This window comes from Rhodnius prolixus, unplaced genomic scaffold (assembly GCF_049639745.1).
Source record: "Rhodnius prolixus isolate KJV_2025 unplaced genomic scaffold, Rpr scaffold_3, whole genome shotgun sequence".
Classification (NCBI taxonomy): Eukaryota; Metazoa; Arthropoda; class Insecta; order Hemiptera; family Reduviidae; genus Rhodnius; species Rhodnius prolixus.
Window position 1 is genome coordinate 31,356,798 of NW_027411603.1, and position 25,618 is coordinate 31,382,415.

The 25,618-nt window shown below is 29.5% G+C and overlaps 1 protein-coding gene across 9 annotated transcripts in view; it reads left to right on the plus strand.

Annotated features, from left to right (window-relative positions):
- Tomosyn (syntaxin-binding protein tomosyn) overlaps positions 1-25,618 on the plus strand; it is a 476,946-nt gene that overhangs the window by 424,942 nt on the left and 26,386 nt on the right. For 3 of the 9 annotated variants that reach the window (XM_074124613.1, XM_074124615.1, XM_074124621.1), the window contains 4 exons: positions 1,173-1,309; positions 1,756-1,945; positions 8,897-9,404; positions 24,682-24,702. In XM_074124613.1, the coding sequence (XP_073980714.1) occupies positions 1,173-1,309; positions 1,756-1,945; positions 8,897-9,404; positions 24,682-24,702 (856 nt within the window). Of the gene's footprint in view, positions 1-1,172; positions 1,310-1,755; positions 1,946-8,896; positions 9,405-17,381; positions 17,689-21,322; positions 21,428-24,681; positions 24,703-25,618 lie in introns of all 9 variants that reach the window. The other 6 variants (XM_074124616.1, XM_074124618.1, XM_074124619.1 and 3 more) reach the window with 6 other exon arrangements.

The window sequence follows — 25,618 nt, forward strand, 5'->3', positions numbered from 1 at the left end:
ACTTATTGAAAATACGAGGTGTGGCTATTAAATAACGAGACTGTTGCTGCTACAGAAGAACTATGCATGCGCCAAATCCTAACGACCGACGTGCAGCTGTGCAGCGTAAAGCCTTCTCTTTCGATTGCAGCGTCTCACGTGTTTGTAGAGAAATCTGTCTGACCGGAACCGTCGTTTGTGTAAGAGGTGTTAGTTGTTCTACATGTAGTAGAGCAACGAATTGTCGTGAAATTTCACATGAAACTTGGTAAAACCGCTACTGAAACTTATCTTTTATTAAAAGAAGTTTATGGCGATGAATTTTTATTAAGTGCGCAAGGTTTTGAATGGTTCAAGCGTTTCCAAGATGGCCGAGAAGACGTCGGAGATGATGACCGCCTGGGTCGCCCTTCCACGTCCAAAACGGATGAAAATATCGATTATAATTATTCAACATTACTACCGTGAGGTAATTTCTTAACTCCGTGAAAGAGTAAGGAAAAAACGACCCGATTTGTGAAAGAACAAGTCATGGGTTCTACATCAAGACAACGCGCCGGCTCACACTGCATTGCCTGATCTGGCCCCATGTGACTTTTATCTGTTCCCCAATGCCAAATCTGCATTAAAAGGAACACGATTTCAGTCCGTTGAAGCTGTGAAAGAAAAAGCGGCACGCGTCATGCAGGAGCTGACAGAAAAACACTTCCAGCACTGTTTGGAACAATGGTAAATTCGCATGGAGCGTTGTTGGGATAGAGGAGGGGTGTATATTGAAGGTGATAAAAACTAAATATGTATAAATTTAAAATAAAATGTTTTACAGCAATAGTCTCGTTATTTAATAGCCACACCTCGTATGGTTAGGTCCGCAGTGCTGGAAAATATCTTTGATTTTATCCGTTGTAGCAGGCGTGTTTATCGTATCCCTGACTTGATTCAGCTAGTGTAGTGGCGTATGATAACGTATGTGAAGTCGAAGTCCTATTCCTAACCTAGCTTTTGATGGTGTAAGAAAGTCCAGAACCGGTCAGGGATGCATGATCACGAGGGCTGCAACAGATAAAATAAAATTTAAAAAACTTATTAATTGTAATATACATTTTTTCCAATCGTAGTGTAAATAACTAAATAACTTTTTACAGTTATTTGTTTCAATGTTATGTTTTATCAGATTTTGATATGAATTTCAGATATACGGGGCTGATTGCAGTACTCCCGTTAAAGTAAAACCAGGAATGCACAAAAAGCCATCCGGATTTCAGGCAACACTAGTTTGTATATCTCCTGCACCGATTACAGCTCTTTCCATTAACTCATCTTACGGCTTGTGAGTAGCTTTGTTTTCATTAAGATTTATTTAGGTTACCCTTACTTCGTTTACGATGAAAATTTGCTTTATGTATTGTATATATTTATAATTAATATATACATAAATATGTTTATTCACGGATCTTACAATTTGAATTTGCCTTGCATTTCATAATTTTTCAGGAAATATCTTAAGCCAGTTTTCTCAAATATTTTCTATGTAAAACTGAAACATATTTTAATGGAGATTTTGAGACAGGTGTGTCGTACATCTTTGATAATTGCAATTATTATAATAAAATGTTTATTTAAGGTACAAAACACTAAGGCTATCGTGTAACCCGAAAATAACTTCCTAATCGCACTTCTGCCAAATAATTTCTCTATTTAGGTTCTCCTAATACCATTTCTATGTACTTCTAATTGCATTTATAAATGATCTATAATAATTTTGAAATGTAACAGGATGGCATATGGTACAGAAAGCGGTGCAGTTGTTGTAGATATTGTACGTAGAATGTGTATACTAAACGTAGCCACACCAGATTTGTATGGTGGAGCAGACCCTTACCAAAGAGTTCCTAAATCGCCAAAAAGGACTCAGCCACCTGATTCATCTGATGCAGATAGATGCAGGTCGCCTAGCATCGATCAGGTAAAAGATTATGTACAGATATTTTGCAAAATTAAATTAGATTATTCTAGTCATTATCTCCCTTATGATATAATAATGTTGTTTATTAGGTAAATTGAGTGATAATTTTTTTGTATTAAATTTTTATACTATAATTTCTAATTATCGTTTTTATTGCAGTAATTTAAAATTGAGAAAATTTTATAAGTGAGAAACAACTTATAGTTTACACTTTTATTTGTATTTATTTGAAGTGTGGTGCACACCAAAGACATTAATTCTTAAATGAGGCAGACACACTTGTTATTTTCGAATCTTTGTTACTATAAAGAATTACTTTATTAAGCATAACTAGTTTATAAATCTATATATTAAAGAATTTCAATACAGATGATTAATATATGATTATAGCGCCATATTAGTCTTGAATTATTACATTATAATTCTTTAAGTGAATAATAAACGAATTTACTTAAAAAAAAAAAAAAAAACTTTAAATCCTTTCTGCTTTATATCTTTAAATTAAGAATTAAGCCAATGTTTAACATGAAAGCACAAAATGATTAGCATGAAACATGCCTGCCGCACAGCAAAGCATGTTTGTGTGTTCACAATGACAAAAAAAAAAAAATTAAATAAATAAATAAAAAATGCTCATAGCATCTGCGTCTGCCTCTTTGTAAGATACCTCTTTGTTGATGCAACCTGATTTTTTAAACAATGCTTATATACCAAAAGGAATTTGAAATTGACAAATTAAAATTTAAATTACATATTCATTTCATATTACAATACAACCAAAAATTTTAATGCATCGTTAAAATGTCTAAATTAAAAATTATTTTGATTACTTTTTTTGCTTGAGATGCTCAGATAAAGTAAATGTATACTATTTTAAATTTGTAAATTTTTTATATATTAAATTTTTATTAGTGAAACATAAAAGCACAGATACATCTTTGTCAGTCTTTTGTAAACAGCGTTTGACAACAAGCAGCAAACATCAATAAATCCAAGTTCGAATGGAAGTGTGACATTTCTATCGCCACAATAATAATTTACGTTTTATTTTAAAAAATGTTACCTTTGCAACAAAAACAATAGTATTAAATTAATAGGATTTTGGAGGGCTTTAATTACCCAAAACTCAATGTGCCCTTACTCCCTCCCAAAATACTAAACGTTTCTGAATTAGTTATTTCACTATTTTCATCAGCGTTCATTGCAAAAATTTAACTATTTTTACAGCTTTTAAGTTTTAACTAGCGTGAGCAATCAACTCAAGCTGATAGGTCCACTTTAGGAGAGATACCTTAATTAAATCGTAGCTTTTATAATTTAAAAATTTATTGTATTCTTAGTCCTCCTATTTTTGGAAGCATTTTACTCATTACATAAAAAACACACAATATTTAAATTTTCAGAAGTTTGTCATCAATTATTGATAACAAACTGGATATATACAGGGCATCTCATGTTCCTAATGGCCACACTCTGGTCAACAAAAAATTCAAAAAAGTTCAAATCAACAAAAAAAGTTCAGTAAACATTTTTCGAAAAAGTACTTCGTTCGGGAAATATTCTACATTTTTTTTAACCACCTGTTTGGTACCAATCTTATAAAATCGCATATAATTTGAGTGTGCTGAGGCTACAATAAATCCGATTGCGCCATCCCAAAGATTTGCATTTCATTTGCTTTTTTTTTTATAATATTTTTTTTTAATCAATCATTAAAAGTACAAAGTTTTAAATTTTTTTAAATTTTTATATCTTTGAAGTGATATTGAACATTTTGTAAAGTGATTGAAGATTCTAACAGAAAATATAATGCACTTTTTAATGATGCTATCGAATTTGATTTATCCTCAGCAGATCTGCTGAAAATTGTTAGCGATTTTATTCAGTAAGACAGAAAACATTTGTAAGACTGCTGACTGTGGAATATCTCCCAAATGAAGGATTTTATAAAAAAAATACGTTATTTTTTATTGCACTTAAACTGGGCAATTGATTGCCAAAGTTGAACCGATAGGGATTAAACACGTTACATATATCCTGTTAAATAACGATTTGTTCAACCTTTAAAAGTGATTTTAATTCATCATATAACTATCTACCCGAGTTGAAATTAAGTTTTCTGTCTAAGGGCAAAGTATTTGCTGGATTTTCTAGTGTGCTATGTTGTATACTACTTATTCTTCCAAATAAATTCTAGAAATATTATCTGAATCTTTGTTTTTAGACAGTGGCCATTTTTTTTTTTTTTGTTTTTGTTATTGTTATTCAGCGTCTATATTTGGTTTACCAATTGATGTTCATAGATAGGGAAACTGAAATTATTTTTGCAACAAAGTAGGAAAATGATTTTTTAATTCTTTCTCATTCAGATCTTGAGATTGCCCTCCTTATCCCTAAAATCTATTTCAATTTTCTAATGAAGTAAATCTAGACTGTTACCTTGATATCCAAAAGACTGGTTTTTATTTCGTATTGTTACTATATGTTTTGTTATTGTATAAGCAGCTGCACACTGCCAATTCTACAGCGTCTATAGATTTATTTCTGTTCTATCAGATAACCTTCGCTACCAATTCCTCAAGTGTTTGAACCCAAATATTTTAATTTTGAATTTCCAGATTCTCCGTTTGCACGCACATTTAATAAAAAGTTGTGTTTATTTCAAGACTTCTCATTGGTTATAGCAGAAATTTAATCTTCTTTAATAACCTAAAATAAAATTTCTGCGAATATTTCTGTTTCAATTTTCTTTTGATTTAGAAATATGTACTTCTCAAAATTATGTACTTAATTGAGTGTGTTAATTGAAATAGATTATGATAAAAATCAATCCAGTTAGTCGCAGATTATATTTTATAATGATTTAATATTTTTGTCCTAAAGGGAGCCAAACTTTTTCCACCTAAGAACCATCATGATCCCTTGCTTTAAATGCTAAGTTCTATGTGCAACATTATCCAATGTTTTTCATAACAAAGTGAAAAATATGTTGAAAATTACTGGGGGGTGGGGGGTGGAAATTAACTTTATTCCCTCCATACATTGCAATCCCCTATTCGCTGATAATCCTTGAAGAAATAAAAAATTAATGGTTGCTAGGAGGATTCCATCAATCAAATCATTTTATTTATTTATTTTATTATTTTTTTTTCCAACGATTTGGCAAATTTATTGTCCACTTTATGACTTTGATGGGTTAATAAAAATAAAATAACGTTATCAGAGTTGTGATTTACTTTTAAAATCCTTGCTGTAAGTAATTTAAAAAAATCCTTTGAAAACTGATCCTAATTAGATAATTTTTCGTTAATTTTAAAATAATTTTCTTTAAATATTGCAATCTATTTTCAAAGGAACCTAAAATGGAAGAACCATATCTTACAGTTTTCTCTTAATTTAGAAGTTAGGGTCTAATTTTACGTCTAAGTAGTTCTAAGGTTGTTCAGTTTCTAGATTTTTGGTTCATGACACCTCATAGCGCTTGAGTTACAACAGGCTTTTTCCAGCCTAAAAATAAATAAATAGATAAATAGGTAAAATGCAATTAACTCAGTTTGCTTCTTTCTTTCTCATTTATTCAAGCTTGATCTATACCTTTATCAAATGTTCCCAACTGATTAATAATATACTCCGGTTAAATAGTAGTTCATATTTAGCAACGTTCTTAAAATCTATTTAAAATACCATTACAATCGGCGCTTCATTTCATTTTCAATTATAAAATTATCAGCATTATTAAAAAACAATTTTTTAATTTATTTTTTAAATAATTTTCACTACTAAAACGTTTACTTATAGCTGTTCTTAAATTATTTGGTTATTTTTTTTATTTTTTGTAGTGCTTTTCTTTTAGTTTAGCCCTTGAAAGTTATTGTAAATAATCTATCCAATGTACATACTTTTTCTAAAAATTAGTAGTTTTATTATTTCTGTTCTTTAATTTTTTTTTTTTTTTCGGATTTTAACTGAATAATATCATCTCTGGTTTGGTGGTTTCATTTCGCTTAGAAATTTAGTAGAGATTCAAGAATACTAATAAACGGCTTCTCATATTTTAATCATTGAATAAAATACTAAGCATAGACCGGGAATCGAATCCAGTACATGGTAAGGTAAGGCGCCACGGTAGCCGAACGGTAATGTGTATTGTGGTACCTGGGTTCGATTCCTGGACTAGTCTTTGAATTTTATTTAATGTTTAGTAAAAGGAATAAGCAGTAAAGTACGTTTGCTAGTCGTCTCCGTCTACGACACCTAATTTGCTAGTTGGACGTAGAGCGAGCCTCGAAAAATAAAAGCATTACTATAGTTTAAAAAGTGGATTCGAAAAGAAATCTGGAGTTCCTTGTAGTTATATGAGCAAACATTTGTTTTTTCAAAATTACAGAAACAAAAAAATTAAATATAACATGCATAATTAAATATGGATCCTTTTGTTACTAAAGTGGCGTTCAAGGAAGTGGAAGATTTTCAGTCATTGAGTAGGTAATTTTCTGATTCTATCTCCAACCAAATAAAAACAGTTACAGTCATTCTCTTAAAGAAGGAATTGACAGTGAAAAAACAACTTGAGAATCCATCCTTTTTTGCATTTACATCTACTTAATTTAAACAAATCATTGAATAATATACTTTCAAAAAAGGATTCAAAATTGGCGAGGAATCGGTCAAATAAAAACAACAACTCGTCTTTTTGCCAACGTTTCGACAAATATATGGTCTTCTTCAGGGCTTAATTTACGGTCACGAAACCTTTATATTCATACTTTCAAGATTTTTGTTTTTATAAATAACTTCCTACAACAATCTTTATAAAAAATTTCAAGATTCCCATGTTTATTCATGATTTAACTGTACATGTAGCTCAAACTATTTAAATACTCTTAACTAGTGTACACCTTCGCCCATTAATTTGATGTGTACATTGAAAAATTCTGTTTTTAAGTGGGTTCTAGCATCGCAAGTCTATTGATTGGCTTTTAGCTCAGCCAAAAGGAAATAAATAATATTTAGTAATTATTAAACTTCATGTTTTAAAGAACTGAGACCACCTTTCTAGTAGTGATCAAGAAGAAGCCTTTTTTAGTGAATAAAAACAATACTAGAAGAATAAAGAATTGTTTCATTCCATTTAAAAAAGAAAACTTTACGTATTAAAAAATAAATTGCATTTTTAACATTTCTCATAATCTTTAGGATTTTAAAATTAAGATATAAAAATAACTTAACAATCTGTTTAATTTTTTCTATCCATTATTAATAAAGCTTTTCTCAAAAAAAGAGCAGAAATAATAATGTGCATTATTTTTAATAGTTTCTTAGTAAGATTTATACGAAATTATGATAGAAAATGTACAATAATGTTAAGGAAAGAATCACCTCAAAAACAATTTTAATTTTTTAATTTTCATTTTGGTGAAGTTTAATTCACATTGTGAGCAAAGGTTTTGCTTTATTTTATTTATTTATGTATTTATTTATTTTTATTGACTGTAGTTGGTTATGTTTACATTTATTTTTTAGATCATGTAGTTTTCGTAGATTTTTTTTTTTATTAGAACAAAATCATAACTGCGTGATGGACACCCCAGGTATTATTGTTTTCCATTTTCAAGCTTGGTTCTTTCCTCTTTTTTTAAAAAACAAATAAGTCTAATTTTTTATGTTCAAAATTAATTTTAATTCACCCAAAAAAAAATCAATTGAACACTCCAGAAACGATTTTATTATTATTTTAATTAATTATTATTTTGTAACGTTCGTAAACAAAAACTTGTTTAATATTAGCTTACTTTAAAGTTTATTTTTCTTGATTCCTAAATTATCTTGAAAATTTCGTATACAAAATTTGTTTCTAATACTGTTCTGTTTCAATTCCGGTAAATTGTGTCGCCACATTTACATTTTCGGTTATGCTTTATTTTTTCTTGCCGAATACCTGAAGATTATACGTTTTATTGCTTTTTATTATTATTATTATTAGTTTCCTAGTAATTAGTGATTACTTTAGGTGAGAATTTCAAGTTAGGTTACTCTGAATTACATACATTAGAATTAAAATAATTGGCTGACGTTGTGAATTTTGATTTCTTAAATTAATGGAATTAAGTAAAAAATAAAAAAAAATAAATACATTCGTTTGTTTCTGGTCAATGAAAATATGGTGCAACAAAATCCGTTATGAATGATAATAATTCATGCTTATGAAATGTTTTGAAATTAATATTCAGAGAATATGAAACACAATCCCTACAATATGTATTTTTATGCTGAATAATTTTTTATTTCTTTAATTTATAAATTATTACCTTTAACTTTTTTATTAATTTTCTCTATGACACTTAATCGTTTTTATTCTATGAAAGGATTTACTTTTCCTGATCTTAAGATTATTAACTACTAGATGATATAAACACAATCGATTTTGTTATTATTATTATATTAAGAAGATTAGAGTGCGTAGAATTTCCATTACTAGAAATTTTTAATTTAAATATTCAATTTATGAAATTTTTGGCAATTTATTGCGTCCTAAATTAAAATTAGCACAATGTGGTCACCAACGTGCTTGGAGGCTTTATGCTACTACGCACTCACTGCTTATCTTGGTTGAAAAGCACTCATGTAGATGTATTTCTTATGCATCTTGCTTGGAGTTACACACAATTTTGGAAATGCTTGGATTGTCAGATTTGAATGTAAATTTAAAAAATTGAATAAATATAACCACCAGGCACGTATTGACCTAGTTTAATTAATAAATGGCGGAAATCGAATTAAATTTTTTTATTGTTTCATTAATTTATTTGTGAATGCTACCTATCTAAATTCTGTAGGCTGATGTGTTTAATTTATTATTCTTTATTTATTTTTTATTGACATCAGTCTATAGTAATGATATTAAAAGTTGCAAGAATATTTTAGCATGTACATATAGCTTGTATTTGAAAGGGCCTAGAAGCAGACGAGAGCATTTCAGGGAATACGTCGCCTCATGAAGATGCTATATCGGATGAAACTCGCCGAAAAAAGTTTAAAATAAAAAAACAATTGAGTCGTGTGGATTTAAAATTAAAATTTCAACAAAGGACAAATAATAGTAAAAGATCGTGTTCAGTGTTTTATGTAGAAAAAGATTCAGGCCAGGAAGAAAGTCCTACAACTAGTTTAAGTCCTGATGAAGAGATACCTGTGATAAAAGAACAAGAGTGTTTGCCAATCGTAGCTGTAGAATTAGACGATGAAGCTACTACGCCAATTGGTTTTGGTGAACCAGCGATAAGACCATCTGAATTGGCGTTATTCGAAGATAGGCCGCCTGTAGCTCCGCCTAGGACTAAGAAAGACTCAACTGTTGCGAATCAAAAAAGAGACAATAGACTGCTCTCCGTGCCAAATATCAAATATCACAACCAAAGGCCACCCGGACAAGGCTTCTCACCTTTTGGCCGGAAGAAAAGTAAGTGTACTAAACAACATGATTTTGATTTTAAAAATTACAAAAATATGATTAATTTAGTCGAGTCAAGTATTTCTACAAATATCAGTAATACCCACTATTACTTATTACATATTATTATGCTAATTTAAATTGGTGGATAAAAAAAGGAGAATGAATGAACCTTCTATGGAGATAACCGTGTGTAACTTAATATTTTCTAAGTTACAATTTATTTTCTTCATACATTTACTCAGGTTAAATGCTTCAGTGAATGGAATTTTGTTTAGAAATCTAGGTTTAAAATTCTGGAATCTGGAATTGCCCTTCGCCTAACTCTTTCTAGTTAAACAGCAAAGAATTAACCAAAATGATGAAGTTAGCCCTTAATATCATAGTTTCCAACAAATTATTCAAAGTTTAATTTCAATTAAATATTAAAGCTTCTTTTATAAGAAGTGATTTGGAGTTGGACACTTCTAGTGTTACCACATATTTCTAAGGAATATTCTGATAGTATTGTTTAAGTAAGCGTCACCATTGTTTTTAGCGTCAGTATTGTTTAAGTTAGCTGCTAGAGATAAGGGATTTCCTGCTTATAACCATTAATCCACAAAGTACATATAATTCTGATAATGGTCGGCAATAAAATGAACAACAATAGAAGACTACTAACAATAATACACTAACTAATAACAATATTACTCAAGAATAGTGGAATCTAAATAAAAGTAGTAGTTAGTTATTAAAATAGCAAGAAGTTTTATAAAAATCTTAAGTGCAAGAAGTTTTATGTAAGATGAACACAATTTCGAAAATTTAGTGAAATCTTAATACTTTTTCTTACCAGTTGAAATAGTTTGAAAACCAAAGAATTTTTCTTTAATTTAGTAAATTTCGATATTAAATGTCCGGCATGTTGCTGTTTTATTAACAATATCAGGATAACTCTTACTGACTAAAAACTGAATCAATAATGAATTTCCCAATAAATAAAAGGCCTTACTATTTGGGGCAACTTAAAGTATGCTTGTTTTCAAGGCTGTGGAGATGATACAGTTAAATTGACTGTTATTGTAGTAAATCTAAGCTCATCATTTTTGTGGCAGACAATAACTGACTCTTCCTTTCCATTTTAATTTGCTGCTTCTCATTTTCAAAAAATTTTTTTATCAACTTTAAAAAACAAAATTCCATTTGTGGTTGAAAATATCAAATATACATTTTTACGAACTTTTATATTATGAATTATTCTACTGCTATCTAAAATAAAAATGAATAAAATATAAAAAGTGTATGATAAATTAGAAAATTTTATGGCATATTATTATTGGGGTTTGTTACTAATATGGTTGGGTGAAAGTTTTAACTGCATGTGGGACAGTATCTTGTGCATGTGTTGGGTTTTTATTTATTTTATAGGTATTGTTAATTAATTAATAATTAATCTTTTTTTGACAGATTTTTTTTTTTTCTTTAAGGATATTGGCGTTACATATTTTTGTGCACAAAAGATATTGAGAGCTATCTTGCTCCCTAGAATTTCCATATATCTTAAAACAAATGAATATGCCAGGATGTATTTAGTTAGCTAGTTATATATATCATGGTAGATTAATTGATCAAGTAGAATAATTTAGTTAGATTTAGATAGGTAAAAGTGAAAGAAACGTTTGCAACTTGCTAGCTCGAATTTTTGCATTTTTTAAAATTTTAATTCATGCTTAGTTTAAACATATATTTCTTTTTATTATAAAGATTTAAATATTATGTTTATTTTATTTTATTTTTTAAATAAAATTTTATTTTAAAAAATATATATGATAACCACTTTATGTTCTATTAATTATTATACTCAATATTTTAAAAATATTGTCAAAATCCTGACAATATTTGATTTTATTTTTTCGAAGAATACAATCCCAAACTCCTACCTCCACAACTATTGTACCGCAACAACCAATATTACCTCCTTAAAATTAAATTTTACATTTTCAGTTAATAAAAATATAAAATAAACAGAACTGGCTTACGTATAGCGAAAAGTTATTTATTTGGACTTAATGTATTCTTTACAAATTAAAAGTCTAACGTCGTACATTAATTAAAAAAAATAATTAATCTTTAATTAGTGAATTTTGAGTTCTTTTAGAATTTGTCTTTTGAAAGACATTTGAAGATTCAAATGTCTATTGCAATGTTACAGTGGTGTCTCCGAATAATACGTAGAAAACAATGATGTTAATAAACTTTGTTGCAGGTTTAAGTATTCTACCCTAAACAATGTGGCTTTTAGAATTATGCGAGTAGCGTTTCGTTAGTGATTTAAATAGGAATGAGGAAAAAATCTTTTCTTTTACTGTTAGATTTTTAAAGGATGAAAAAAAAAACGAAATTGTAGCTGTTATTAAGTTTGTTATAAAATAAAGTTTCAGATATCTTTCGAGACTTAAAAATGAATTTCTTTGGAGCAGTTTAGTGAATATATGTAAGTGAATAACAGGCTTTCAAACGGGCACCATTTATGATGATGGTCTCGATTATATGGCATATTTTTCACTGTCTAATAATGTTTTATGTTACATTAATAAATGAATATTATTCCCTCCATTCTAAAGACTACAATGCATGGTTTTAAACGGTAATAAAGTCCACTATAAAACAGTTATTATTCTACTAATTACCACGAGTACACATTTCTGCAAAAGGAAATTTTCGCCACTTTCGTTTGATTTCTTAAACATCATGCCTTCTTAAAACTTTCACAATTTTACTTAAGAAATTCTGGACAACATTAAATTAAATATTTTGCCATTAATTTTTAAATTTTGATTTGTTAAGTTTTGGTTGATTTAAAACAAAATTCTTGTATTACTTAAGATAATTACATATCGAAAAAAATTAAGTAAATATGAATAATATTTCGCAATATACGCTTATGCTATTTAAACTCAGAAGAACTTTAGAACGAACTCGTATATGCTGATAACTAGCCTCTATCTGAAATTGTTAATTATGACAATAATTTGCACAAACCGTTATTCTTTTACTATCCACTTAATTGTTCAAAGAACCAAACAGTTTTTTGGAATCATTATTTAGGGATTGATTAGTTAATATTTCTGGCAAGTAGTTAGTCTAGCCACCCTTAGCTCTTTGAGATACTTGGTTACTTAGATAATTTTCTTAATATTAACATTATTGAAGTCGCCGCACGTACTATTATTGATGTTCTAAAGTTTTGCTACAAGTATAAGATTAGAAATCATAGCTGCTTATAGTTCGGTTTTCTTACTATCCACTAGAATGAGGATGGAATCAAGTTTCGATGGCATTTGCCTTAAGACGTAACTTCTATTTACTTTTACTGAAGATCTGAACTTAATTATCTAAGTGGACATTAATTTTACTGATAATAAGATGTTGAATAAGTTGAATTAAATAATTTTTCCTTGAATTATAAGTTGAATTTTATTACATCATCAATTTATTACTTTACGATGTGAACAGAATTGTTTTAAATATGCATTATCGAAAAATATACATTAGTTGCATTCAAGAAATGAATATTAGGGTAGTTCATTTGTAAAATTTAAAAATGTAGGCTTCTCTTTTTTGCATTTTGTTTGATTTTGCACTTGAAGTGGATTGATTGATAAGACACTTGCTCTTTTCGTTGAATTGTTCAAGATAGTTATTATTGTTCCCTCTAGCTTTTAGAATCATTGCCTAACAGTTCATTTACCATCATTACCCAAGAATAGGTTTTATTATTTTTTTTAATTATAATTTTGTTTTTTCCGTAGTTGAAATTTATTCTTATTCACCAGATCTCCTGTGATTTGAAAATATAACCACTTTTTTGTGACAAACCAAACTAATTGTTTTGATTATGCAAAATATTGAATACTTCAAAAGAGAAGATTTGCAAATGAAAGTATGAATTCTTTTTTATCTATTCTTATATTTGATAGTTCAGTTGGAAGGTACATACAACCTTTAAAGATTCTGTTGAAAAATAACCCAGAAGTTGTATTCTCGGGACTGTAGATTTTAGTGATTCGCTGTTTTGATAAATCTATTATTTATTATTTTACTTATATGTTTACTATCAAAATATATTTTTTATAAATCCACTTCATTTGCTATTGATTTGTAATGAATAAAATTGGCAATTTATATTGCCTATTTCGTCAAATATCATTGTATAAAAGATATACTTTAGTACAGTAATATTAATATAATTCAAGCTGAAAAAATGAATATAAAAATTAATGCCTGTGTCCAAAGTTAAAATTAGTTAAAAGAAAAGTAAAGTGTTTTGAAAAGAATGTTTACTAATATTAAACTCATTTATTTAGGATTCTGACGGAGAATCAAGCTGCCTTAAATACTTATTTGGTATAAAAACTTATTATTCATAATGTTTGTAGCAGCTTTAGTTTTTATTGTGCTTTCTGATGCAAACCGTGCTACTAGTTGTGGACTGTGTTAAATATTAAAGTTTCTTGTTTATAGACAACTATTAAACTAAAAGAAGAAATTCGAACTCTTTTATTTTGCATCTTCACTGATTAGTTTGTTTTATTTTCTGTTTGAAAAAGTTTAATGTAGGAAATTAGAAATGGATTTTGGCGAGTGTTATTCATTTTATTTTTTTATTTTATTTTTTTGTTGGCCAATTTGAATATTATTATGAAAGCACTCGAATGCATTTGTACAAAAGACATGATTTCAATTTACTCAACAAGTTGGAAGTGAATCCATGTGTCTAATTGCACTTAGAAGGGCCTGAGGCCCTGTTCCATTACACTGTTAAAAAATATGTTCTATTCAATTTTAAATATAACTGCTTTTTATGGTAGAAAAAAAAATTAATTAAAGCACGAAACACGAAGTTAGAAAATTTTTGTACTGAATTTGACTGAATGTATGCAATTTGTGGTTAGGAGTACTTACCCTAATAAGAAATATATATTTTTGGAATAATTTACAGTATGGATTAATTATTTAAGAAAATTAGTTAGTAAGTACTGAAGATATTAATTATCTAAACCTGAAGAAATATTTTAAATTATTCATTATTTGATTTCCAGAAATAGTTTACTTTTGTACATAATTTTAAGCCTTGTAGGCTCAGTAAGCCTGGGTACTATGATTCACTTGTTGTGAACTTGTCTGAAAGCGAGAATTACTGTACAAGTAATTACAAGGGTAGTCACCAACAATCGATCAGACGTAATATTGCAGATGTACAAGGGCCTCACATCGCAAATTTCCTTCATTTGCAAGAAATGAATTTTGAAGATAAAGAAGAAATGTTATGTATCTCAGTTTAAAAAGCACAATAAAGGACCTTCGTCAATACAGTACCATAACAATCAGAATTGAACATGTTAACAATGTTATTTTAAATAGTTCTTCTGTTCTTCGATGGCGTATAGCTCATATTTCAGTCAAGTTATTTTAGCTCCCACAGTTGAGGCATTGTGCTATTTATGTCTGTTAGCTGGTATCAGTGGTCAGGTTCCACTCCTGAGCGTCAAAAGCGGATTTTCATCATTACATATGATTTATAAGTAGGAGCCAAGCGGTTAGAGGCGAGGATCGCATAGCTAAGTTTTAATTTGTCTACTTTTTAATAAATCAATAAGATTTTCATGTACAAAATTTAATTAGTAAACATCCAACTACCGTAAATATAATGAGCTAAAGTTGGTAAAACATTTAAATTTATTGCATTATATTCAAATATTATTATGTGAAAAATGTGTAGCTTGCATTTAATACGAGATATTCGTATTGATATAATGGAGATTTAAACTACTCAAGTTTTTGTTCATGTTGACTTCGTTTATTGAATGAGTAGATGAGATTAACTCAGTTAGCCTAGGTTTAATTTAGGCATTCACTTTTAAGGCATTGTGTCAAAATAACTTTATTATTAAGCGTTAGTTTTATTACTGCGTCTCCTTACAGAATATTTTGTTTTTTATTACTAATATTACAAAAAATAATGCTGACTAAACATTCATCATAAACCAATTCAGAGTTAATTAGTGCTAAATATTTTATTAAAACCTATTAATAATGATTATATCTAATTTTTTAATTAATGAACATCAGATGAGAAAAGTACATAACAAAAATATAACTACTTGTGATCGTCTACATTATGAAATTATAATTTCCGTTTTTTCTCGAAAGTAATTCCTATTTGTAACTAGGTAACTCCTGGTTTATGGCACTAGAATGTCAAGGCATCATGAAGTCATCGTAGTAAAGATTACTGGGGCATGTTCTGTTCTCCATGGGCTCTGCAGCCCAAGTACTTTATTGCACCTACCCTGGAAATCCTCCACTTCTTACCAGGTCCAAAATCATGCCCACTAGTCTTGGTTGCGAAATGTTATTCCTTTGGCGCAAAGAACCGAATATTTCCTACTACAAACTCGTCATGGCAAAGCAGCCTATTAAGAGATGATGATGTCACTGCCTGCTTTAAACCGAGTCTACACTGAAGTTTTGGGTTAAATAATCCCATTCTATCTAGTTTTTCTGAAGTACCGTACCCTCCAGATAAACCTAGTACTCTATCGAAAATTGTGTAGTTATTATATTTAAGTTGACGACGCTTGAATTGAATGAATAGATTGTGCTAAATTATATTGTGATTTTTTTTAGGTAACGTATCCTTCAATTTTTTTTTGCGCAAGTTTATGAATTCTCTTGCTGACTCAATCTTTTTTTTTGAATAATTCCGGCGCGCTGCTGTTTATTTGCAAAACCATACTTCCTAAAAAAGAATCCCTTAATTCCTAAGATGTGTATAAGATACCCTACCAAGGAGTTGGTTGCTCACCGACAGCGACTATATTTCCTTGATTTATAGTCTCTGAATTAGTTTAATTCTCTTTGAAATAATTAGCGGTTACAAGAATTTTAAAGTAGATGAAGGATCCCTTATTTAACTTGCAGACTCAATAAAAATTCTATATTTAAAAAAATAAAAATTTACAGTATTCATATTCATAGTTTTTTCTGGCCGTTTTGTACATAAACGATGGTTTGTTGCGTTTTATCCTCAATATGTTTTGTGGGATAGTAGATTATAAAAAATCATGGACTGTTTTTATCAAAATGGGCGAGCTCAAAACAGGTTGTAAGATAACAAAACCAAGTACGCTTTGTTAAACGCAATTTTTTCCAGCTTATGTTTGAATTAAACATAAAATCATTTGAAAAGATAGAACAATGTTTACCAGTATTGCACTAAGAGCCCCCAAGAAATCCACCTAGAAATACAGTTTCAAAAAAAAGGTCGTCAAGGCCACGGCGAATTGTTTCCATTAAATATATAATAAAAAGAGTATTATAACAATTTTTTTTGTTCTTAAATATGTTGCATTGTTTTGTGAATTAAAATTGACTAATTTAACAATCATTACGTTTTCTAATTAGTCGGTTTGAACCAAATTCATATAGTTAGATTTAATAAAATGTATACCTTAGATTTTCAGCAAAGATAGTTGAAAGAAAATAATTATTTGCTCTATTTCCTGAGGAACGCCTCAAATATAAATAATGTGTAAAACAAATGATTCGTGAGCATCATTCTCTGACGTAGTCTTTATTTACAGCGTTTAGTCAGCTGTTTGGCCAAGCGTCATGGATTTGATACAACCATTTGTGTTCATCTATTTTGCTTGCTAAATTAAATGGTTCAACTCAGCTACATTGTAGCAACAAATTTAAATCTTATTTTATTGACAAATCGGATAGGTTATGAACCTTTCTTTTGCAAAAATAGAATTCTTTAAAGCTTCAATTTTGGAACTCTTGTTTATAGTAAAACGATGTTATTTTTACATCAAAAAACAGAAGTGCCAATTATTAGTTTATTAAAAAAACAATGCTGATTATTTTGAAATGATGGCATATCGGTGTGATTTTGGGGGAAACGGTGGGAAATAGTAGTCTAGAGACGAAATGTTTCAGCTGAATGGCGTGAGCAGTGCTGCTGGACAATCTGGTAGCAGTGGTTTAGTTGGTACAACAAGTTCCGTAAGCAGTGCTATTGGATCACCGGCCAGGAATACATCAGCACATAGCACTAGCGGAGTTGGTTCTTCAGCGACTAGTAGGACTAGTAGCAACGTCGGAGATGTACGACGGTCCAGGTCTCAAGGTACGCCGGACCACCATCGTCACAGGCTAACTAAGTGCCTCTCCACGCTCTCATACCCGGAGCCAATCCCTGCACGGCATACCAACCTCGTTCGCTCCAGACAGTACGCTAGCTTTGGTAGTACAGTCACCTCTAAAACAATACTTCTTTATTTGTTTAATGTTACATTCATTAGAAGGGTTAAAATATAGAAATAAATTGATACCCAATTCGAAAAAAAAAGAAAAAATTTTGGCATCTGCAATATTTTGGGTTTGGCAACATTGTAAAGAGCTTATACGTATAAATTAAACTTGTTGATTGTATTCTAAAGTGAATATGTTTTATTTAAATGTGATGAAGACTTGGACGATTGAACGTTAGCAGTATTTGATGTAATTCTGTCTTTGTCTCTATCTCTTTTCATTTTTATTCTTCGTTTCAAATGAAAACAAAAATCATAATACCATTTAATTTCACATTGTTGGCATCTGTTGACTGTTCAATTTGAGGAGGTTTGGAAAATCGCTCTTATTTGTGTATCCCTAATTTATTTATTTATTTATTTCAGTTAATGAAGACTTTTAAAGCAAATAATAGATTCGAGGCTCTTTGCCTAAAATGGCCTGCCATAATAATAATAGAACATCCATTAGTTAACATTTTGCTCTTCTTATAAAAACAGTTCACGTAAAGGCCATTCTGTTTCTAACATTTCACATTAAGTTGCCATAAAATGCCCATCTTTATCAGCTAGACTCAGAAGTTATCCATTGTCTCCATGATTGTTGTTATTCTAGCCATTCGCTTACCCATTCTTTGGCATTCTTTCTGCTTTAATGTTTTATTTTGTTCTTTCTTATCACTTTGTGTTTTCAAAAGGAAATCTGGTATCCTTTTTAAGGCACTTGTAGTGTCTTTTGTAATTTCTTTACTGAACACTTAACTACTAATATGCTCAAGGTAAGCACTCTTCGTTTTTTTTTATCTACACCAACTCAGGCATTTCTGCCATTTTACTTCTTGCAAACTAATAAAAGTTTGCGATACATTCAGTGTTAGCTACTTCGGCCGAGCGAGAGGCAGCAAGTGATCATGTCCACAGTTCTGGACCAATCCAGCGGAAGACGTGTTTTAGGAAGCCAAGAAGACCAGTCCGCCGGACCTTCCTATTACTCAATACTACCACATTCTCCCAACAATGTTTTTCTCTGTCTTCCTTCCCATTGTCTGAGATTCCTCTGCTGAATGGTACCTAAAAGCAAGGTGCTTTTAGGAGGAGATTAAACTACATTCAAGATAGCTGTAATTTACCGTTGTTCGGTGATGAAGGCGGCTTTAGAATCACAGAGGACTATTTTGTTTTTGGTTGGCAACGATTAGTCGTTCTTGAAGAGTATGCCAGTTTACATATTCTTTTTCAGTTCTTCGTGGTTACACCTTCTTAGTAATTCTTTGAGGGGCCAAGAGAAAATCTAAAAAGTAGTGACCATGGTGAAACTAGCTAATATTTTAATATTTTCAAGACTTGACTTGAATCCAAGCTTCACTTCATTTTAAGACGCCATTAGTTGTTCAGATTGACGTTAGAAGTCTGTTCTTCCTTAAAATTAGATTGGATGTTCACATCCCTGAAGAGTTTAGCAAGTCTGGATGGCTTAGATTGGTTTCTCCTTGATGAGTGGAATGCTTTCACTTCTTACTTTGAGTGGTCCTTCAGTCATAATTATAAATTCTGTTCTTTCACTATTTTTTGTAAGTATTTTTTTTTCTAAAAAAAATTCACCTCCTAATTTTAATTTTCTGTAAAAGAAATTTGTTTTCTTTGTGATCGCACATTAGTTGTCTTAAGATCTATATCATTCATATTTTTCTTTAGTCCAGCCTATTACTGAACTGAAGCAATATTTAGCTTTCATTTTCCAGCAGTTGCTTCTGTTTAATTTGCCTTCTACTTAAGTGCTTACTGTTTATTTCAGTCAATGCGAAGAGTAGTAATGATGTTAATTATACTTTTTGTTCGAAATATTGCGGTTTCAATTCATATTTCCCTAAATTGAAGAAAATGAAGTAAACTGAGTATGACAATGATTTGATTTACCTCTAAAAAAAAAACTTTATTTCTATCGTTTAATAAACCGCATTTGTAGCAGAGGAACCAACAATTCGCCAATTCCCACGGTAAAGGAACCCATAGCAGTTTTATTCATTTTGAAGTAGAATGATTTAGAAAAATTAGCTTATCAGATGTTGAAGTGTTAAGTATAATTTTTTTTTCTTTTAATTTTATTAATGACTTAAGGCGCGTCAATATCTGAGGTTACTGGCGCCCGGAGCTTCTCCGTTTTTCAATTATTATTATTACTTTTTAAAATTATCTATCTACATTTACGGCAGATTGAAATCATCATTGCTAACAATTTGATTTTGTCCACTACATTAATCTAGAGAAGACAGAACGAGAATTAAATCTTCAAACCCAGTGATGTGTCCAGTCGCTTAATCTTGCATAAGATTACAATATAATATAATTAAATATACATTCTATGCTATTATTGTCATCGACTACTTTTCATGCCGTATTTTGTTCCCGTAATTGCGGGAAGAGTCAACAATCGTAATATTTGCTAACGAGGCTTTCAACGTGCCAAAAGAAAGAATTTATATTGTTTAACTTCTTCCTCAGTTAGTTTTATAGGTAGCGCGGTCATGGGAAGATTTTCTTTTTATTAATGTCACCCGGCGGATAAAGAAGATGTGAAATTAATATATTTAACTAAAATTATTTAATGTCGGAATTTTAACGGCCATCTTTGCTTTCATTGCTCTGAACAAATTCTAAAGATATTGAAGATGCCAACATATTCAGCCGAAATAAATAAAAAAAAGACAATCTTTGTTTCTAGCGCATCTGTTGGACTGTCAAAATGATGTCCACTTTTGTAACTTACTTCTTATAAATGTACATAGTTGCATTTACAAATAATATAATATTTTCTTATCTTTCTTTCTTAAAACTGTCCCAAAAGGGAAAGAGAGAGAATAAACTGTGTCAATAAAAGTGAATCATTTGTTAACTACTTGCTTTTACCTTTACATTTATTTCTCTTTTATTAGACTTCAGTATCCCTAAAAATTAGCATGGATCTTTGGGTGACGTACTATCAAACTTGTTACTAAGTTAATTTTAAGGCCTGGCTGTCTAAACAATCTTAATATGTTCGCTTCTTTTCCATGTCTATTTCTTATTCTCTTTATTTTTTCTTTCAAGTTTCTATTTATTAATAGTTAAATGTATTTCTATTGCGATTATTAATACAAGACAGTTGATACGTTTTTATTATTAATATTTTTTAGGTATTCTGTATGATTACAATGTTTACAATGACAATGAAAAATTTTCAGTTTGATTAAAAATATAAAAATTAATTTTACTTATTTAAATTAAATTTAAAGTTATTTACATATTTTGAGAAAATATGCTCCTTTTAGCATGTTATTGTAGATACTACCAGAGTCTTTATGCTTTAAGCTATTTTGATAAGCATGCGAGATATACAATCTATCAAGCATGCATCTCACTGCCTCTAATAAGTTACTTGCTTCTTCCAGTAATTAATTTGAAAATGATGAATCAAAATTATAAATTTGAATTCGTTTAATGTAGAATCATATTCATAAATGATTATAATACTGCTTTCCGATAGCTTAGCTCATTATTTCTGATAGCAATTGAATTAAATTATTTATTACATTATGTATTCATTTCCAGCCGATCGTATTCAGTGGCGTGACGTTGCAAGGCGCGTAATACTAGAGAACAGAGAGATTATTAGTGATCCATACACAACTGACAAGATGCTAGGAGTACCGATAGGTAGATGTGCTCACCAAGAATAACATTTTTGTTTTGTTTTGTTTTTTCTTTTCTTTTTTTTTAAATCATGTAAGTAGCGTTCAGAAGCACTCGTTATAAGGCGAAGAAATTTAGACATTAGTGATTGGAGGCGACTAGATATTAGAATGCTTGGCTGAGGCCCACAACTAGCACAAGCCGGTTTCACTTTATCCATATTTAGATGTTTCCAGTTAGTTTTGTGACATAAGTCGCAATAGACAATCTCTTGAAGTGTTAGGAATCCGTCGCGTCTCTCAAGGAAAGCTAATTAATGGTTTTCTCCCTATAAAAACCTCCTAATTCTTGCTATTTGCAATCGAGGCTTCCAACATTCAATTTTCACCTCTTGGATTTCATCTTTTAGTTGTTTTATTTATTTATTTATTTTGTATGGATCGTCTCGACGGGATTTGTTACCTTTTTATAAATTTGGATCATCATTGTCTAACATAATGCGTTATTCGAATGAAGCTGCATATCAATAACCAAGCTGTATTTGTTAATTCCTAATTCTATTTGTTCTCATTTTTGTTAGTGATCTATTAGATTCTATTAAATGGACACAAACTATTTTGTTGCCCACATAATTGTTTTCCATCATATTTTTTTTAAATAGAAATTGGTTTGTTTTTAATTATGCAGCAGCCCAAATTCTGTTTTCCATCTTGTAATCAATTAGCAATTGGGTTTAGTTGCCATGCATTAATACATACGGAATTATATCCCACTTCTTTTGCGATGTTGTTAAGTTCTTTTTCTAACAGAACTGAATAGTTTAAACAAATATTAAACTCGAATTGCGCTAACAATTTACAGTTTAGTTCTATGCAAATATGTTTACTGGAACTATAGTTCCCACTTTTAGAAATGGTAGACACCTAGTCAGTAGCATTTGGTAGATCAAAGTAAATTTAAGATGTTCCAAATTTTTTGTTTTTGTTTTTTGAAACATTAGTTTTTAAGAATAATTCATGGATGCTTGAAACTTAATATAATTGAATGTTTCAGCAGCAAAGATTAAAGATAAAATATATTTAGTTTGTCGATCTGTTACCAGAAAAAAAAAGTATTTTAGAACACGTACATCACAACCAGAAAAGAATTCGTTTCAAAAAAGTAGCTAGATAGTTATCGACAAGATAAGAAAACCTTTTGCGTAGATATTTTGATCTGGCTCTAGTAAGGCAAGTACCTCAAAGTAAACCAGCGACCTGGTGTCGTTATAGGTAAACTCCTTTGTGTAAACTTTTCAAAACAACATGGATCGAAGAAAGTGAAAGAAAATTATTTCTAGCTTTTATCTCTTCGGTTCTTTGATGCTATTTATGTCTAGAATCTCAAATAATACCTTCTACCAACAAATTTATTTGTATTAAATTTGCACAATGCTACCTCACTAGGTAGAATAACTGCTTCTTTTATCAGTATATTTTCTCATTCTTTGTAAATATTATCTATTTTTTTTTGTTGAAATAATTGTTTTAATAATTGTAAAATATACAGACATTTTTCATTGTTTTATTATTATAATATTAAGGCGAAATCAAACATTTTTCTTACTTTTGGTCTGTTTATTATTGCTAGTTTTATATTTTGCACTCCTTAAAGGACAAATTCAGATTAATAACTTAAAGGACTGACTGAATTATTTCTATTATTTATATAAATAATTTTCTTTTTAATGCAGTGTACTTGTGTGTGAATTACTTTTATAAAGTATTGTTCTCGTTGCCTTGAATCTGAAAGGGCAAACACACAATTTACTCGAATGCTATTATATAATTTATCTATCAAAGTTTGTCCACTGCAAGCTAGGTAATACATTACTAGCAGATATTTCTATAGATGAGGTACTCAGATCACACTATATTTCTTTCTATTCGTCCTTTAGTGAGCACTTTTTATTAATTTCTCTTTCGTTAATCACTCTAATTATTTTAAATTTACTGCTCGTTAGTTTACCATGTTTTTAAGTTTGTATCAATTATTATTTTTCAACAAACATAACTTTAATTATAGATCATGATGGCTGATTTTTATTTTTTTTAATTTTATTTTTTTGCATAAAATTATTAAAAACTGTGATGAAATCAGTTTTGACATTTTGATAAGTTCCAATTTTGCGCTTTTTGCTTGCTTTCTTTTTATTGAATGCGTTTTGCATGTTTTGGCTTTTCTTTATAGTAACAAAAAAATAAATAAATAAATGATACATAGTGATGTTATAGTTTATTCATGTACGCATTTAGTTATAGCCTAGAGAATGATTTTTCCAGTAGTATTTTCAAGCGTTTATGATTCTCAGATGAAAATTATTTTGCAGATAATACAAAAGAAGAACCGGATATGTTTTTTCTTTTTTCTAATTTTAAAATGTGTCATCATCTAAGATTATTACTCTTCGCTGAACATTCCTGCCTTCCAGAGAATGTTTTCTTAGGAACTGTATGATGTGAGGAGAAAACCACCGATTTCAAGTGCACTTGACTACTTATTGAACTTATTTCTTCCCTCTATTTTTTTACTATTAGTAAATAGCATCAGATTATATTTCACATTAATAGTAAGCTAACTCAGATGAAATATTTTTGGTTTATTATTTTAGAAAAGAAGCTGTATGAAGTGTAAGTAACAAGTCCAATGAAACATCTAGCTTTTATTTTTCTAGTCGGACACATCGAGGGTGATATTTGAATTTTTAACTTTAATTGTCACCCATAAGGATATAAAGTTCGATGAATCCGTAATTTGTTTTTGCTTTTCTGTGAATGTAACAAGGCAGTTTCAAACACTTTTGCCCCAACTAAAGAATATTCAATAAAATTTTTAGCCATTTGTATTCAAATTCTTCTAACAAAGTTGCCATAAAGTCTGAAATTTATATCCTCAAATATTCGAAAAGAGTGGTAAATAATTGAATACTGCCATCATGTTACTTAAAGAAACAGGCGAAGATGAAGCTTGATGGAGGCTGGTTGGTTTATATTTAAAATAAGCACAAAAAAAATAAATAAAATAAAACAAAAATAAATTTAACTCTTGACAGGAAATAATTTTTTCTTTGTTTTTAATTAATTATAAACTGGAAAAATCATCAATTTGGCTATAGCCTATAAAAAAAGTAAAAATTCTAAATTAATTATTTATTTATTATGATTACTATTGTACAATAAAATGGCTGATCTTATGGGTTTCATGCTTTGCTACTGCGCTGGTGTTTTGGCTTTTGTTAGAACAATGGAATCGTACACATTGTAAGTTCTAATTTAATTTCAAATGTTCGTTTAATAGAATTATGGGTAGTTAATATTTTTTGATCTTTTTTTTTTTTTTTTTTTTTTCAATGTATTTTAAGTTGAGATTTTTAATTTATTTATGTATTTATGTTTGTACAATGAAGAATTTATTTGGAATTAATGGTAAATTATAATAAAAAAAAATAATTGAATAAATATGTGTACAGTTCCAGGAAAGACAGTCAATTTTTACATAATTTTGATGCAAATTGTTTGTGCAAATTACCTGCAAAAAAATTTTATTGCACATTCTTTTAAATATATATATATATATATATATATATTTTTGAAAGAATATTTTATTTAGTTTGAACAACGTTGCCTATCTTTGCAAACACCATTTTGATTAAACTACTTTTGGTAAATAAACTTTTTATCACCTTTTTCTTAAATTTAAAAAAAAAAATTGTTCAATCTAATTTTCTGCATTATTTTAAGATTGTCAGAAAACATTTTATACCATTTTCTATCTTCTTATGTGGTTCTTTTAGCTCCATATTCGGCAGTGCCTCCTCTGCCGATATTGAACAAAAATTAATAAATAATGATGTGTTATTGACAATATAATCAACAATAAACAGCTCAACATGATTAAGAGTGGTAACATTTTTCAGTTTGTAATAAATTTTTATAAATTGTCCTATTTCATTTTTCGGTTAATCCAAATCTTTAGTTGCTGAAGAGAACTTATTGAGTCGCCGTTTCTGGCCGCTAGTCCTTTAGCAGCCGGTAGAAACTTTTAACATTATTAATAAAGAATTACATAAAAATCACTCTTGCAGGTGCTGGCCTTAAAACTGGTTTAAAGCGGTAACTGGAAGAAAAAATGTACGGAATTACTTTACATCAACATTACTTTATTGATTGATTGCTC